The following is a 17,030-nucleotide window of genomic DNA, read 5'->3' on the forward strand; positions in this document are numbered from 1 at the left end:
TTCCGAATTCCTTCCTTCCTTCCGAATTCCTTCCTTCCGAATTCCTTCCTTATTCCTTCCTTATTCCTTCCTTCCTTCCTTATTCCTTCCTTCCTTCCGAATTCCTTCCTTCCTTCCTTCCTTCCCTGAAAAGCAGAAGGGCATTTGAGAGTACGACTTTCAGTTTCAGCTAGTTTTCCAGCCTCCCTTTACCACACACTTCAGTGTAGGTGCACAATAAATGGCTATCAGGGCTGACACCTTGAAACTGAATTTCTCAAACATAGCTTTAACAAAAAAAGAAATGAGCTTCTGATTGGATAGGATTGCTTAGGAATATGAGATAGATTAACTCTAAGAAGACAGAATGATTCACTAGAAAAGATTTAATGCCTTGGACAGCTCTTAAATCCTGGAATTTATTTCTCCTTTCTTAAACTGGAAAATTATCAACATATTTAAGGCATTTCTGCTGCTGTGTGTTGACCATTTTGTTTTTCCTATTCCTTTCCATGTCCATCCATTTTAGAATCAGTTTAGGGGAGTTATTTGTGACAGATAGATGATTCAAGTCAGCAGTTAAATCAAACACTGTTACACTTTTTTTAAGTTACTCCTTGCCTTTTCAACTTGTTACAAGGAAAAATATCTGATCTTATAAAATGACTGTAGAAATCATGTTCTTGTAGTTTTATTGTTAAAATTGCTCTGTATCAATATTGTTTCCTCATATTGCAGGTAGACTAATAGTTTAAGAATATTCTGAAAATGCCATGTTAAGAATGACGTATTACATTTTCAGAGTATTCCCCATAGTGTCAGTGGAGGAGTACCCTAGATTTTGACTCAGTCTGTAGTAGCTGTATTTTCATAAGCATGTTCTTATTTCAGATGTAACTGATTTCTGCAAAGTCTCTCCTCTTTATCTCATATTCTTCACTTCTGTTCCCACCGGTTTTCTTTCAGTAGAATTGCCGTTCAGGAATTTTGAGTGTCGACTCAGGCATTTCCCAAACTGTCACTTGTGAATAACTTCAGCATCCATTGCTATCATGTAACTACATATAACTGGTTGATGATGATCATGATGAAATAATAATTTTGTTTTTAACTTTTTTATACAAATGCATTTAAAATAATCTTATACAACTCAATGAAAATTAGTGAAAAATACTTGCTACTGTCTGATACACACGTTTGTAAAACATATTTATTTGTTAGTAAAAAGATTGCAGGACAAAAATGTATAGTAACATAAAAGAAACAAAGACCACCTCACCCATTTGCCAGTCAGGGAGAGTGAAGACAACACTCTCATAAAGTTTTGATTTTCTGAGTTTGCTTATTTATATTTGAAAAGTGACACATTTCTCTATCACTGTTATCCTGCAAAGAAAATTTTTTTTTCAGTCAGGAACACTGAAATCAGGGTTGGAAAAAACTGAATTTTCTTCAACTGTCTCTTAAATTAGAAATGGATTTCCCATGTTTTAATTGCTGTTCTTGAATTGAAGTTGCTGTCCTTGAATTGACAGTAATAGTTTGGACAGTAGGCTGTACAGCCACAGACTCATAAAACTGAAACAAACCACAACACAACTAAAAGCAAATTAAATATAGAAGTGAGTACTAGGTTAATATATCTCCAGCATAATAACCTTCTGTCACTGGAACCCAGTCCAAGATTCATATTAAAAAAAAAAAGTATATTTTATGGTTCAGAAACACTAAAAGGGATATATTTTGGGGTTTTTTATGTGTTTTACCTCCAGTTTTCCCTTGAGGGAATGTGTAAGTGTTTTACCAAACAAATTATACTGACTCTGGATTCCGGTTACTAGCTAGCCCATCAAAACCATTTACATCCATAGCCTGTATAGGAGTACATGGTAAGGAAGAGTTCTCAGAAGAAAACCTCAAAACCCCCCACACAGGAATGCTCTCAACATTCTGCCATCTGAAGTTAAACATCCCCTTTTTTGCATAGCTGAAGACAGACACAATAGCCATTTATCATGAGAAAGGACAAATATGGCCACTGAATCATTTCTGTTCTGTGTAGAAGTCATAGTCCTCAGAAGATGTCTCCCAAGGTCTTTATGGCTTTGGAATTGCTTAGTAGTTAAAAGTTTAGTTTACACAAATAAAGTACATTTTTTCCCAACTGCTCTTGGTTTTTTTCTTAGTTTTAACTTAAAGAAATCTTTTTTTTTTTAAGTAGACTGTTATATGTACACAAAATGATCCTGAAAATAAATCCTATGGTTAGGAGTTCTTGCTATCCCACTTGACACTATATATGAAAACATAATGAATGTTGATACATTGGATAGAAACTGGGAATTAGGCAGCAGCCTGGTAGCTTTTTTTTGATAAGGGATGATTTATATTAGTAAAATTTAATGGTGTTAACTATTTCTTTGCATCACTCTGGCACCGTGCTCTAATTTCTGTTACATAGTAGCACTACATAAGGGTTTGCATTAGCAGAATTTCTGTGGTGTATTATATCATTTAACTGATCATCCAAATTGGAACAAGATGATGGTGATAAGATATAGTAGATTAAAATACTGAGATTTTTAAACTGGGGGGAAAGATTCTCATTCTGTTCTATGTTCTCAGTGAAGAGGGAGGTGACAGTAGGCAGTGTCCTTCATTGTGGAGTTGTGTGTGCTCAGCAAAAGCTGTTGCTGCTGAATGACAGCCTGATACTCAGATTGTTCTTCTATTCAAAGTTAGGTTTTTACTTTTGCAGGCAGTCCTGGGAATAGGAAGAGATATTTGGAAGCCCCACATTTCATAGTGAGGAAGGTTACATGAAAGAGCCTTATTATCCATTTCCCTAAAGATAACCTGTAGAGACAGGTCATAGGTTGAACCAGCCAAGTTGACTGTCTGAATAAAGACTTCACTGCTTTAATGGTCATCTGACTGATCGCTTGATATACACTGAACTAAGACAGGACGTGTCTTTCTCAGTGCCTTAATGGCTGTATAGTTAGCTCCCAGAATGCTAATTATAGCAAGTGACACTTTGGGTTGGTGAGCAAGGTATTTTCCAGGATTGCAGTTTAAGGTCATGTATGAGGGCAGAACGTGGTACAGATAATGGTGGTGGACAGCCAGCTGGGTATAAATGGGTAGCTAGGGCTGCAGAGTAATCTAGAGGAGGGAATTTGGAAGGTAAAGGTGGGAAAAGCATGAAGTGTTGCTGTGTGCATAATGGCTGTTTAGAGGGGAAGATTGCATTGCGTAGGTTTCAACATCTGCCTTCTCATTGCCAGTGGCAGTATATTGCAGTTTGTCATATGTAGGCTTCATAATGAAAATCTAAATTTTTTATTGGGTCTAACTCAAAAGATGTTTGTGTTTATAACTCTGAGGTACGTGATCTAGAACACTTATGAATATGTTACTTTCATATTTGAATTATGAGCCCTACAAGCAGATTAATTTTTGCAGTTTCCCATTCATATATTGTTACTGAAAATAGATTTGTGCATGGTTGTCAGTTGTTTATATCAGTTAAAATAAAAAAAGTTTGGCTTCTCACAAAAAAGGAAGTTAGTATGTTTTGCATTAAGTCATTGAAGAATCTGACAAGTTTGCTTCACTCTTCTGTAGAATGAATGTCTCTTCTGTGAGAAGTGGGCTGCTTTTCTAGGTTGTGTGGAAGGTAGCCGCTGTTATTATCTGTTATTTTTTTTTTTTTTATACAAAGGGAGAAATAATATTTTCTTCTGAATACAAACATGGGTATAAAGTGCCCATGTACCAAGCAATATGAACCACAAATGCCCACATTGCACTGTTGTATGTCCAGAACGGATCGTATCATGTGCCTGGCATTTCTTGCAGAGGAGAACTGAGAACAGAACTGAATTTTCTTCTTCTGCAGAGAGCACATTTTTGGCACAATTTCTGGTTCTATTTGTTCCTCTCTTTAACTTCTGGCAATGAAGTAAGTTCTGTTTGAGCAGTTTGTTTTAGTAAGCATTTCTTCCTCTTGTCAGTTTCTACTCTGTATTCTCTCCTTGTTTTAACAAAAACAAACTCAAACAAAAAGCACACACACACACACACAAAATCCCATCTGTGTGTGATGGTGAAATCCTTTTCTGCTTTCTGCTCATTTTTGTTTTCTACAAATAAATGTCTGTCTTATTTCTTGGAAGTATGATACCATTACAAAGTTTCCAGTAAGCAGCTCACACATGACAACTGGGAGGCAAATGTTAAGGGTTCATTTGATACAAGCAAGTGGATACACTGACACTTTCAGTTGTCATTCATGAAGGAAAAAATGTTTCTTAGCTATCTAATTTCCTCTTGGTATGTATTCCAGTTCTTGCTTGTCTTGAGGACCTTATCTGACACACGTTGCATGCATATTCACAAGGCCACCTTCCAATGGAAATTGCTTTTAGCATTCTCTGCAGTGCCAGTGGGAAGATTCTTGTTCTTAGTTTAAAAAAAGCAACCAGAAAACCCCACATAAACCCCAACAAACAAGCAAACAAAACCCAACAACAACAAACCATGCCTGCATATTTAATTTTAAGCCTATTTTTAGGCTCAGAAGGTCAGAAACAATGACATATCATTTTTATTTTTTTCAGTCTCGTGACTGTCAACTGATCAAATAGTGTTTGTGTATGGACAGTGCTGGCTGTTTATCGTGGTTCTTTACCTTCCCTTGGCTCACGGCTCACTGAAAGTAGAATGTGCTACTGGCAGTCAGGTTTCTCCAGTGGTGGTAAATGTTAAAAGTTAAATATTCAAAACAACAATAAGCAATGATGACCTGTCATCATCCTGACGTGCACCTGTGCTGTGAATGAATGGTTCTCTGCCTACCAGTCTTAATTCCTGTTTTTGCACACTGAGTGTAGATTAACTGTAAATGATGGGTTGCTGTTTTATAATACTTACATCTCAAAGCAATTCATAACTAAAACTGCATGTAACTGCTTCCATTTTTGTTGAAAAAGTTACAAATAGACCATCAGATCCATTATTTTATCATACACTGAAGGCAACAAGGGAGTTTATTCACAGAAGTACATTGGGGAGTGTCTTATATGCATAACCCAGATACAAAAAAGAGCAATTGATCTAAATAAAATATTCCTTTTCTAGGTGTATCCAGAAGGATTAATAGCTAAATCATATGTTCTTTTGCTGCTTGAAAACAAAACAGTTACGTACATTTAAGGGAGGAAGCAGATGCACCTATTCTAATGCATGTAGAGTTTGCTGTTCTTTTAAATTCATATCTTCCTTCCCTTTGAAAGTGCTGTTTGTGTATTCTCAGCACAAGAACTTTGAGAATATAAGTAAGAATATACTCTTCAGTTTGTTTAGGTTATTAGAATTATCCTTATAAATATGGAAAGTAGCAATAACTGGTGAGGTGTCAGTGGATATAGTCATTCCTTCACAAAAATATATCAAGCCAAAGTAGATCAGGATTTCTCTAGTCCAAAAATAGCAAACCCATCTTTGAGAAAGGGAGTGCAAAAGACAAAAATTTTAAAAACAAGCAAAAAAAAATCTACTTGCTTAAGGAAAGAGAAAAAAAAAATCTGTCCTTCAGATTAATCTAACTAGAGGAAGAAAACTTGTTTTTAGGTTAAATTCCCTTTTATTTACAAAGGACTTATATGTATAACAGTTGTAGAAGAGAATGAAGTGGAAAAGTTCATGTATAGTTCAAGAATGGTGAGCAAAGTGAAAACTATTTCTCTAAACAGAAAGGTCTAAAGAGAATTAAAATACTTACAGATGAGTACTTACCTGCTTTCAAGGACAAAAAGATTTTTCTTTTTCATTAATCTTGAATCTATAAAACATAATTAAGAGAACAGTCTTTGTTCTGGTCAGTAAGAATGGTTGTACGTACTCCAAATTCTTTCAGATAAGAAAGCAATTTATGGAATTTTTTTTATCATTATTTCATTACTGGATCGAAAGTTACATTATCTGGTCCTCGTATTTTTAAATGTGATAATTTTTTTTTTCTTCCCCATTTTGACTAACATTTTGAACTACTCAGAATATTTTGCTTCAAAATGAGTAAAAACTATTTGCCACAGTACACCAAAAGCAATCCCTATAAAATAGGGTCATACTGAAGCAAAAATCAATGTCTTCTCACTTCAAAATAGAATTTGTTGCTCCAATAGTTTAATGTCTTTGAAAAATGCACTCTGAAGTGTGAATTTAAGCTTTTCTGCTGGTTTTTTTTTGCTTCTTGGGCAAAGTGAGGAGTATAGACCATGGCTGTTACTTCATTGCTAATAAACAGCCAGTATGCTGACTGAACTCTAGCCTTAGATATTGAAGGATGGCTTCTATTAGGAATTTACAATTCAGTCCTAAAAATTCAGATTTATAAGGTCAGTAAGAGGATATAGATAGTGTTGTGAAATTGCACAGTTAAGGGAATTAGTGGTTTTATGGAGGGAAACATGAGAAGGTTCTTTTCAATATTTTATGTGTTCTTTATTTTCCTTTTCTGTGTTTTCCCCCTTTTAATTTGTTGTCTCCATAAAAAGGCTTTTCTTGCTGGGGTAGGTTTTTTCGTGAAAAGTTCAAAATCAGGTATAGTTTTTAGTACAGCTATTCTTGAGATAGTAAGTGATTTGCAACATCTCTTAGAAGTAGTAAATGTTGGTGTGTCATCATTTACACTTGTGTTTCCCAAAACAGTGATACTGTACTAGTTCAGAGTTTAAGCTGATCAGTCTAGAACATTTCTGATTGAGAAAATAGAACGTGAGTCTACTTGCAGTTGTTTTTTCTCTAAACCAGATTGATATCTAATATTTCTTTTTGAGCCTTGTTCTGTGATAAATGAAATCCACTGGCAAAATTCCTGTGGCTTTCCACAAGAGTGGTTCACTGAATTGAAGTATGTTAATTGAGAATTGAAGGCATCAGTGCAATGTGAATTGGACAAGTATCTTGGATTATTTAGGTTTGCAAGCTTCTGGGTCAGGGGTTGTCTTTGAACTGTGTTTGCACACTGCTTAGCACAGTGCTGTCCAAGAATAACACTTACATATGTGATACTGCAGTACTAATAAATGTAGTAACTTCTAGTGAGGAGAAAAGGGAGCTAAACAGTTCTGAAGGCTAGTGGTGTTCAGATGAAGGTGATGCCTTCATGTGTTGATACAGCAGTTTAAGCCTGTTCAGTTTTGATGGATGCTGGCTGTGCTGACAGCTTGTGCTAAGAACACTGCCCAGGCAGGAATTACACTCTGCTAGCTGACTTGTTTTCCCTGTGTACTCTCTGCCTCAAGTGGAGAAGCCTGAGGCAAGAGCCTCTGTGGTCTCACTTGCAAAGGGTAATATATATGTTCATATCAGTTTGGTGGTGGGACCTCCAAGTCCCCTATCTGGTAGGGTCAGTGAAGTTGTGCTCCTGCCGGGTGTGTGCAGGCACCGTGCTCAGCACTGTGCTGCAGTCTCACCTCAGGCTGGGTTGGAACAGCCTGGCACTGAACATTGAGTCTCTGTACTGTACTTTGTGTACGGTGCTTGTGACACAGGGCTTAAGTGTATCTTCTGTTGCCACGCTTGACAGAAAAAGAGACCAGTCCCTAATTACTGATAAGGTGCAATGAAGGTAAAAAGTACTCCAAATGTTGCAGAGTAGCAGGTACCTGAATAGGATAAGAACACACAGAAACAGAGGATGTCAGTGCCATGGGGCTACAACCTGGTTTGAAACCTGGTGCAGAATCTGTGGGAGCCGGTGGGCTTGCATTAGCTTAAAATGAGCCTTGGGTATGAACTGAAGTTTCAGTATCAGGAATTGTATACAGGCCTAAAAATAGGTTTTGCAATGCTTTTTTTTTTTTTTTTTTGGGGGGGGGGGCCCCGGGGGTGCTTTTAAAAGTTTTATTTATTCCATGAATTAACTAAATATTTACTAATAACTACTGAACAGGTGAAAATAGCAGTAAAAAACAGTGTATGCTGTCTTTAAAACAATAAAAACATTGTAATACGTAAACAAGAATTATCAAATCTATAACTGCTGAACAGAAGATTTTTATTAATATTAAGGTTAATGTATTCTTCTATAACAAACATGATCAGCTGGATGTGTAAACAAAGTATTCATTTAATCTAAAGTGAATGGGATTTATATTGTGGGTATGACACACTTCAAGATTGTGTGTTCCAGGCATAGGAGTGCAATGATACATTGTTCACCGGTGCTTATTTTGTTTGATGACATTATAAAGTAGGCCATTGATCACGTTAAAAATATCTTGATACTTACAAACTTGAGCAGATACAAATGTAGTTTCATAGCATTTGTTTTGCCTGCTTTGACTGGCTGCATTAGAAATATCTTGAGCTGTAGGCAGCTTTGGAGTACGAGGCAGAAAGATTTTAAAAGCCTGGGATTTGAAAGTTGTGTGTAAGACTGAATAAATGAACTTTTTTTTTTCAAAGATCAGGATGTTCTATAAAGCTGGAATACTAAAGCCTGGCTTTTCCACAAGCAGCTCTGCAATCCAAGGGCTTTCACTTATTACACCTGTGCTTCAATTTCCTTGCATGTAGTGCTGTGATCCCTCACAGCAGGTTATTCGTGCATCTTCAGCAGGGGCAAAGACACTCTACAAGCAAGGTGTATGCAGCTTGAGAGTGCAAAGCAATTTTTACTTACTAGTAGGTAATACACCCAAAAGTTAAGCTGGAATTTAGTGGACTACTAGACTAAAGATTCGGACACTAGCCCAGTAAAAGACCAAAAGAGACTTCGCTGGCCATGCAAGAGTGAGCTAGGCAGTGAAGGTCTGTTCTCCACAGCTCCGTATGTGCTGCTGCATTCCCACCTCTTGCCATGCTTCTGTGGTATTTTCTCTGGATATGTTTTCTCCAGATATGGATGGATGATCCTCCCAGCCTGCAGTGAGAACAACCAGCTTGACTGGCCCTCCGTTTTTTGGTTTTTTGTCCTTTAGGACTTTAGCTTTCCACACTGGGAATGACCTCAAATCCTTGAGCTATGGACCATACCTCTCAAGAAGAGGGGATATAGTTCCTTTTATTTAAAGCAAAAATTATTGATTATTACCCAAGGCATTGCTAACTCATGCATATCCATTTTGGAATAGGATGAAACACTTGCATCTTGCTGCTTGAGCACAGTAGCTGAACTTCAATTTTGTTTCATTCTGGTGTCTTTGGTTGGTGTGTATCTTTCATAGGAAACACCCAACAGCAGACTAGGAAAGATATACAGGGCACAGTTTCAAAGTAATGAGCTTCTGATCATTGCACAGTAGAGCAAACAGTTAAACACAAATGTGACTAAAAGTCTTTAACAGTTTGGGACTCAGCTATCAAAAGCTAAATGGTTCAACCTGTAACCTGCTGATCTCATAAGTTGTTAGCTTCTGCCATAAAAATCTAAGTTTAGGAACGGGTGCTGGTTGAATAACTCTTACTAAATTATTTAGGAGTTAACAGTTCTGTGATATGAAAGTGTCTTTTTATTATAAGACTTTAACCAGTGCCTAATTATTATCTGTAAAATCTATTATCGTTTTAATAAACACAGGAGACACTTAGCAGGAGTACTTTGTCTTAGTGTACAGAAAGAACCATGAGCCAGTCTGTGTCTCAGCTGTCCCATATGGTCTGGATATTTTTTTAATGGAACAAAGCATCAAAGAGTCAAAATACATTGTTTCCTTGGCTGCTGTAAAAAAGCTAAAAGGAAGAATTTTATGTAGAAAGAAGAAACAATATTTTAGTCCCATTGCAACCTAATGCTGATTGAGGGGAGAAGAGGATTTTGGCTGAGCATGTTTTCCTTTTTGGCTGTCACCTCTCTAGTACATATAGGGTGGATGTAAGACATGAGTTCTAAAAGGGAGAAGCTGCTCCCTTGGTCAGCTCTGGCAAAAAGTACGGCCAAGCTTGGAAAGTGTTTTGTCTATAATTGGTTGTGTCAGCAGGGTCAGTTGCTTTGTTTTCAATTCAGTAGTTGTCTGCAGTACACCTGAGGGAGAAATTGGCTGTGGGTTTGTAGCACATGGCACACCAACTGCTGGGTGTGCAGTGGGGTGGGAGAATGTGGAGTTTACTTTGGTGCAGGTGCTGTTTGAAGTGCAACCATCAAGCTTCAGGCTTGCTTTCAGTAGCTAATTTCAGGATGACATTAATCTATATTTCATGTCTTTCAGTCACTGCATTCTCTGTTGTTATTGAATAACCTGAATTTACCAGTTTGTAGACACTCTAGTTTAATTGGCTTGACCTGAGAATTGTCCAGAAGATATATATATGACCTTAGTGTCAGTTCAGGAGCTGGACTACACATTTTTGGGCAGGCAGTAGTACATGTGGAAAACAACTCTGCAAAGTATTCACATTAAGTAATAGCCTTCTAATAAAAACAATGTATCTTCACTGAATTTGAGAAAGAAGAGACTTGGTGTTCTAATTCCTTGAGTTAAAGGTGACCTCTTATTATTTTATACTAAAAAGAGTGCAGTAGATGTAATTGGCAAAGCTGCTCACAATCTGAAATCAGAGATACAACATTCCCTGAAACTGAACAGAGATTTCAGATCAAGTATTCATGCCCAAATGTCTTTTCTTTTTAACTCTGTTTTTAATCATTCATCGTTTCAGAAAATCATGATACACCTTCAGACTAATGAGCTTCTAAAATTGTAACCCTGACTGTTAAAACTTTGATGTTAAATTGCAGTCTTTTGCAGTAGATTCTTTCCAAGGTGTTCAAAGGCAAATTATATGTTACATTTAGTTAATTGAACACCAAAGATGCTTGTCAGCTCTCAGTAATACCTTCTGCATCAAATTTCTTCCTTTCCCAAGCCTACAAGGATTTAACAAAAAATGTGCATGATAATTCTTGGTAATACTGCTTTTAGGGTGGTATTTGTTCCTTGCAAGCAGATCACATCAGTTGCCTTGCTCGTTCCTTGTGGGCTGGGAGGCAGAAGACCTGCTGACGCAGTCTGTGTACCTCAGCAGGACACTGGTGTCCTTCAGTGATTGTATTTCTGATGTTGTGGAGTATGATTTCTCTTGATTTTTAGAAAATGAGATCTAGCACAGATAATAGACCAAGAAGCAGATGCCGTGTCCTGTGATCTAGTGTCTGCAGGAGACACAACAATCTGTACCAGGAGCTACACATTCTATCAGTTTATTTTCACTTCTTTTCAAAGGAAATTTAAAATTTAGACTAGAATAACGTTAGCATGGTTTTAGTAGGATCAACCCTAGCACTCTTCTGTTATTGAGGTAGTGGCAGTAGCATTTTTAATAGTACAGAACACTGGAGTGAAGGTTTTATTATACCAACAAAAGTATGCTAAATATATACAAACAATTTGTGAAGTCACAAAAGCAATAAACAGTGCAATTTTGTTTTAGAGGCAGATTGCATTATTTAATTACACAGAAGTATTCTGCGTGTTGAAAATAGCATGAGCTAGAGAATCCAACTTGCATCTGTTGTGACCTTGACCAAAGTCATTTGAGCTATTTGTGTCTATGTCATGCAGAGAATTATGTTTACTGCTATTGTTTGGTGTGATGTCCTTATTCTGAATAACAAAATTTATTTGAACTTAATGAGCAAAGGATTCTACTATAGTGTGATGGCAGTAATGATGTTTTATATTGTTTCAAATTACTGCACAGGTAGAGACACAATCTAGAAATACTCATTCTGAGAAATGAGGTGAGAGATACGAAAATAGAGGAAATGTTGTTAATTCTGCATGCTTGCATTTTTCTTTCTCATTCTTTTGGGAAAGGTATTCAGAATACATAAGCCTGCTGAAGTCTTTGTGGCTGTACCACAGCTCCACACATAAGTCTCCAGTCAGGACTTCAGAATCTGGAGGACAAATTGACTGAAGCTGTACATTCTGGAAAAGAAAGACTATAGATCTCTTGCATTTTCCAAGGATCTTTAATCCATATAGTTGGAATTCTTTCTCCTCTACCCCTTTAGGGGAGGCATGACTGACTTTCTGCAACTCAGAGGATGCAATCTAGAGAAAATCAAGGGGTTTTTCTTTTAAATATGAAATGTTGTTTTTCCTTTAGTCGCATCATTTTCTGAGTTCTCCAAAAGGTTACACTCAAATGTAGTTGAACTCTTAAAGGAATATTTTGCTGTGTATACATCTATCTATCTGTCTATCTATCTATCTATGTATCTGTCTATCTATCTATCTCTTATCTATCTATCATCTATCTATCTACAACATTTGCTTGTTTATAAATTTTTATAATTAAAGTTTTGTAGCTCAGAGATAATGCTTCGGTATAAAGGGCCCATACTCTACGTAAATGAGACAAACATTTACAGTTCAGTGTCTAGTTTTAGTCTTTCTTTTCGAAACCAAACATGCTGAAACCAAGCTGTTGTTCCCATTGTGTACATCCTTAGTTAAGCATGACCCCTGATTATGTGCTTGCCTGTCTAAATCTTGACCAAAGAACTGAGTTGAAGCATGAAAGTCACATAGATAACTCACATATCTGATCTATGATTCACATAGAATTTGCCAGTAGTCTAAACAATAGGCATTAGATAACTTCAGGTTTATTATAGGACTTTTCCAGCTTGTTCTACATATAGACTGTAAGACACATGCTTCAACTGTAGATAGTGCAAAAGGTAAGTTCTGTTGCCACACCATCCAGAGTACTCCCCTCCATTAAAAACAGAGTGAAAATATGTAACAGGGGTTTTTTTTCTGAAAATGTTGTCTGCTCAAGTTCCTTCAGAGCACAGAATTTCATTATTTCTTCAGTGTTTCATTGAAATCAGTCAAAATGCAGTCAGAAAATCTTGAATGAGGGCCAAGATATCAGGCAACAAAATGGTTTTGGTAAAAAAAAAACTTATCAGTAGAAAGGATTCTGTCATGTTCATGGTCTTTAGAGAAAATAGTACAAGATCCTTTGTTTTTGGTAAATGTTTGCCATTAATATGAGATGATCCCTACAAAAGTTAGCTGTCCTGAAAGCAAGTGGCAAACAAACTGAAAACGCCAAATTATCACAAGCGAAAAACTGATTTTACTCTTTTTAATGAGAAAAGGGGGGAGAAAAGTACAAGGTTCAGACTTCATATAATCTCACATTCACAGTATTACAGAATTTGGTGACAATATATCAAGGCATTTTGGACAATGTCATTTTGACAATGTCTAAAATAGAGCAAAGAAAACCATAATTGCATCTAGCATATTTAATATATTTTGGTGAAGGTCTCCTAAGCCTTTTCTTTTTGGTTACATTTAGGTGGGCAACACATCTGTCTTCAAATGTGACACTGCAGAGGTCTGTATAAGCAAATGAGGATGATGTTCCTTTATTCCCATCGCCAGAGTAAAGTACTACATGTAGCTCTATTACATTTTTTCTAGCCTGTATGAACTTATGGTATTCTCTCCACTTGGATTTGCCTTGAGAACCTTGTGGCAGAAGTCCATCCTGTAGCTGGTCCATGTAAACTCACTCCTCTGTAAGACATACGGTAACAGAGTCACAAGAATGTCTTCTGTGTAGATAACCTTTCTCAATCCCTGTAAATTAACATCTCTACATCAATCACAAAAATTTACTCCAAAGTATTCTTCTAGCCTTCTGATTGGTTTGATGAAGAGAACAATAATTAAAAAGGGATAACCCTGGGTTTTTTTCTTAAATATTGACAGTCTCATGCTGAAGTTTCATACATAAAAAGTAAGTGGAAAATATTTATGTTACAAGTTCTTTCTTTGTTTCATTTCCTGTATAGCAATATATAGTTACATTTTTAGACTTCATGTTTCATAACATTAAATGTAGTCCCCAGTACTTCACTTAAGTAACTGTTAGTGGGATCTGGTACAACTTTCAGCTGACTCTCAAAAGTACACAGACTTTGGGTTTGGAATTGGCTTTAGAAATACTCAGTAAAATCTGTTTCAAGCAGTGTAACTTACAGAAGCTAAACTGTAAATACAGTCTTTCCTTTTTATAAAAGAAATGAAAATATAATCAACAGTAAGTTCAATTTCTCTGATTCAAGTTAAGCATATAGCTCCAGCAGTGTTCCCAATACAGAATGTTAAACTGGTCCCCAATTCTGAGGAACTCAATAAAACTTGCACTGACCGCAGCTTTCTGCTCTGATCCAAACTTAGTAAATTCTGTCTAGATTTTAAAAAAATGTTTACTTGTAAGGTGCTGTCCTATCTAAACCAGTTTTATTCTCCAGTTTATCCAGAACATACATTTTGATGAATCCGGTATTTTGTTTTTCAGTTCTAAAGGAAAGAGAATTGTCATAGACATTTTACTTTTATTTTATTTTGTTTTGTTTTGTTTTATTTTATTTTATTTTATTTTAGTCATCTGTTCCCAATGTCCATTACATTAGAGAACTTGCATATGTTGGTAAAATTGCTGGTATCCTAATGAAATTTGGACAAAAAATGCCGAACCAGCAGGCTTTATGACCATGAGCATGTACTTCATTCCTTTTTATAGAAAGCAATACATCAGCTACAGAACTAGTAAGTTTTGTGATGATAAATGAAATTAGTTCCGTAAGAGAAAAATACCTGCAGAGTTCTCCGTTTGTCAGAAAGTCCTCTTGAAGAATTCAGCATAATCTTTGCTCTATAATTTCACCTCCTCCTGTCTTCTCCCTGCATAAAAGGCTAACTTTTACCTAGTTCTGCCATTTTATATCAGAAAAATAAAGGTAGGTTTCATTTAAAGTCTATCATGATAAATTCTATTTCTACTTTCTAAAACTTCTATTTCTAAAGTTTTTCTTCAGAAAACTGCTTATGAATCTTTAGATATCAGTTGATTCAGATAATCTCAAAAATATTTCCTCCTTCTGAGAGGGGCTTAGGTATAAAATAGTAACGGGATATCTCCAGAGGAAATGCAAAGTGCAAGATAAGGGAAAATTTTAGAAGGGTTAGAGTTAGTTGCCAGTGAATATAATGAATGATTCACAGTAGAGCTCATTAAGAAACTCTTTGAATTTGAATGATTCATGTTTCTATCATAACACAGCTTTAGCCAGTGCTGTTGCAGACGTCAAAAACTTAAAGCAAATTTTAAAAATAAAATTCCTTCTTATTGTATTGACAAATTTTAGAAATTAGACTGTGTAAAAAATAATGGCTGCAGAAAGGAAATATGCATGCGTTTCTTATTTTAAAAGATAAAAAACTACAGAGAAACAGGAGTTTTCCTTCAAGCTTACTGATGTCACTTCAGTTTCCTTCTTTTGTTTTCATATATTTAATATCACATTAACAGCATATTTATAGTAGCTTCTTTTACAGAACAATTTCTGATAAAGATAATATACAGGACTACAGAAGGAGCAGCTCTTGGATATTTCAGATTTTATTTCTAATAGTCAGTGTGTTTGCAGTCACTGTCCTTTCTGGATTATTAGTTGAATTTTGCTTTCAAAGCAGAGTTAATGTTTGTTCAAAGTGTGGTTTGTAAAGGATTTTAACAAACATACTCCTTTTTTCAGCTCCTGTCCTAAGCCTTTCAGACAACATGTCTCTCCACTGGATTAAAGAGTCATTTTTAATTTAATTTTTAATTCAAGTAGCTTCAAAAACATATTCTGAGGTACTTTGACAGCCCGTATCCTAACAGGTAGAACAGGGACATGAAGATACTGGTGTGAATCAGCTTTGTGCTTGAGAAGAGCCTGACAACAAATTCACTCCCCATGGTCAGTGCTCTCCTCACTAAGCTGCTAAACTAACAAAGGAGTATCAACTGCTCATTTGTCCTGTGCTTTTTGGAAAGCCTGATGTATTGCTTGTTCACTAAGAATTTTTTCTGTGTTGCTTCATTGTATGGATACTGATGCGTTTAAGAGGCTGTTTTGCTTCTTCGGGACATGCCTCTTCTGGTAAAATGAAAAATTTTGGTACTACGCAATTTTTGGATGTCTAATTTAAGAGAATTATTTTTAAACGTGAGTCATTATAGAGGAGTTTGAGTTGATTGGGTTTTAGCCAGAGCTTTGGGCATACAGGCTAATCAAACTGTCAAGTTGGGAGCTGAGAGCTCAGAAGGTGAAGACCACCAAAATAATCATCAGCTGTATCAAAAAACTTAACTTCATTGAAAGAGTCTGTCAGAGAGCTGTGAAAAATTAAAACATGATATTTCATTTCCAAAAACATGAGGCTAAAAATGGTATGCCAATAAGGTGTTTTATGCTGTGAGCAGTTGTGGTTTGCATTGGAAAAGGTACTAGTATGTTTTTTGTGAAGACAAAATGTGACATATGATCATGGAATTGTGGAGCACGTTGTAATACACGTGCCAAAGTCTGTGAATAAGCATCCTTATTCGTAACATACTGTTTTGGTGCTGATTGCTGCTCCTGATCCAACAACTAATATCAACCATTAGAGCCTGATTTTGCCTCTTAGCGCTTGAGCTATATGAAGCGTGCTTAGTTTTTCTGCAGAGTCTGGGTGTGTGTGTATAGGAACCGGGAAAGGCTAGGGAGTTGAGTTTTTAAAATTTAAAGGCATTCCTTTGAAATGTGCAAACTTTTTTTATTGGTGACAGAATATTATCAAATGTAAAGAAACAGAGCTGAGAAAAGCTGAATTCCTGAGCATGCTCTAAAATGTGACGAAGATAGATCTTTCTGAAAAAGATGGTCTGAACACAGTAAAATGTGTTTGTCCAAATACTTAAGATAAAGCAAAATTTTGCACAAAGAATAATTAATGTAAGTTTTTTCAAATTAGAAGAATCAGTCATGGAACCTTTGTAACAGCTGCTACTGTTAGTCCCAGCTTTCACCTCTGAGAGACACAAAGGTGCTTCTACTTGCCATACTTTCTGTTCTGTTGGGTACATTTTATTAAAATGAGCCATGTTTAGGCATGGTGAACCTGATTGTATTTCAAAACTGTCAGATTATGTGTTTAAAAAACATGTCTGTAGGCAAAGCTCATTCAGGTCTCTAGGAGTTAAGG

At 36.2% G+C, this 17,030-nt stretch overlaps 1 protein-coding gene across 4 annotated transcripts in view; it reads left to right on the plus strand.

The window, feature by feature from the left end:
• The window catches only part of KCNN2 (potassium calcium-activated channel subfamily N member 2), a 70,265-nt gene that overhangs the window by 22,765 nt on the left and 30,470 nt on the right, over positions 1-17,030 (plus strand). For 2 of the 4 annotated variants that reach the window (XM_042015261.1, XM_042015262.1), the window contains exon 5: positions 13,306-13,344. The exons of the other annotated variants lie outside the window; for them this stretch is intronic. In XM_042015261.1, the coding sequence (XP_041871195.1) occupies positions 13,306-13,344 (39 nt within the window). The remainder of the gene's footprint in view (positions 1-13,305; positions 13,345-17,030) is intronic. 4 annotated transcript variants of the gene reach the window in all.

The sequence above is a fragment of the Corvus kubaryi genome, unplaced genomic scaffold (genome assembly GCF_017639235.1).
Source record: "Corvus kubaryi isolate FWS band 111438036 unplaced genomic scaffold, C.kubaryi_AGA036_p1.0 split3-37296, whole genome shotgun sequence".
NCBI classification, from domain to species: domain Eukaryota; kingdom Metazoa; phylum Chordata; class Aves; order Passeriformes; family Corvidae; genus Corvus; species Corvus kubaryi.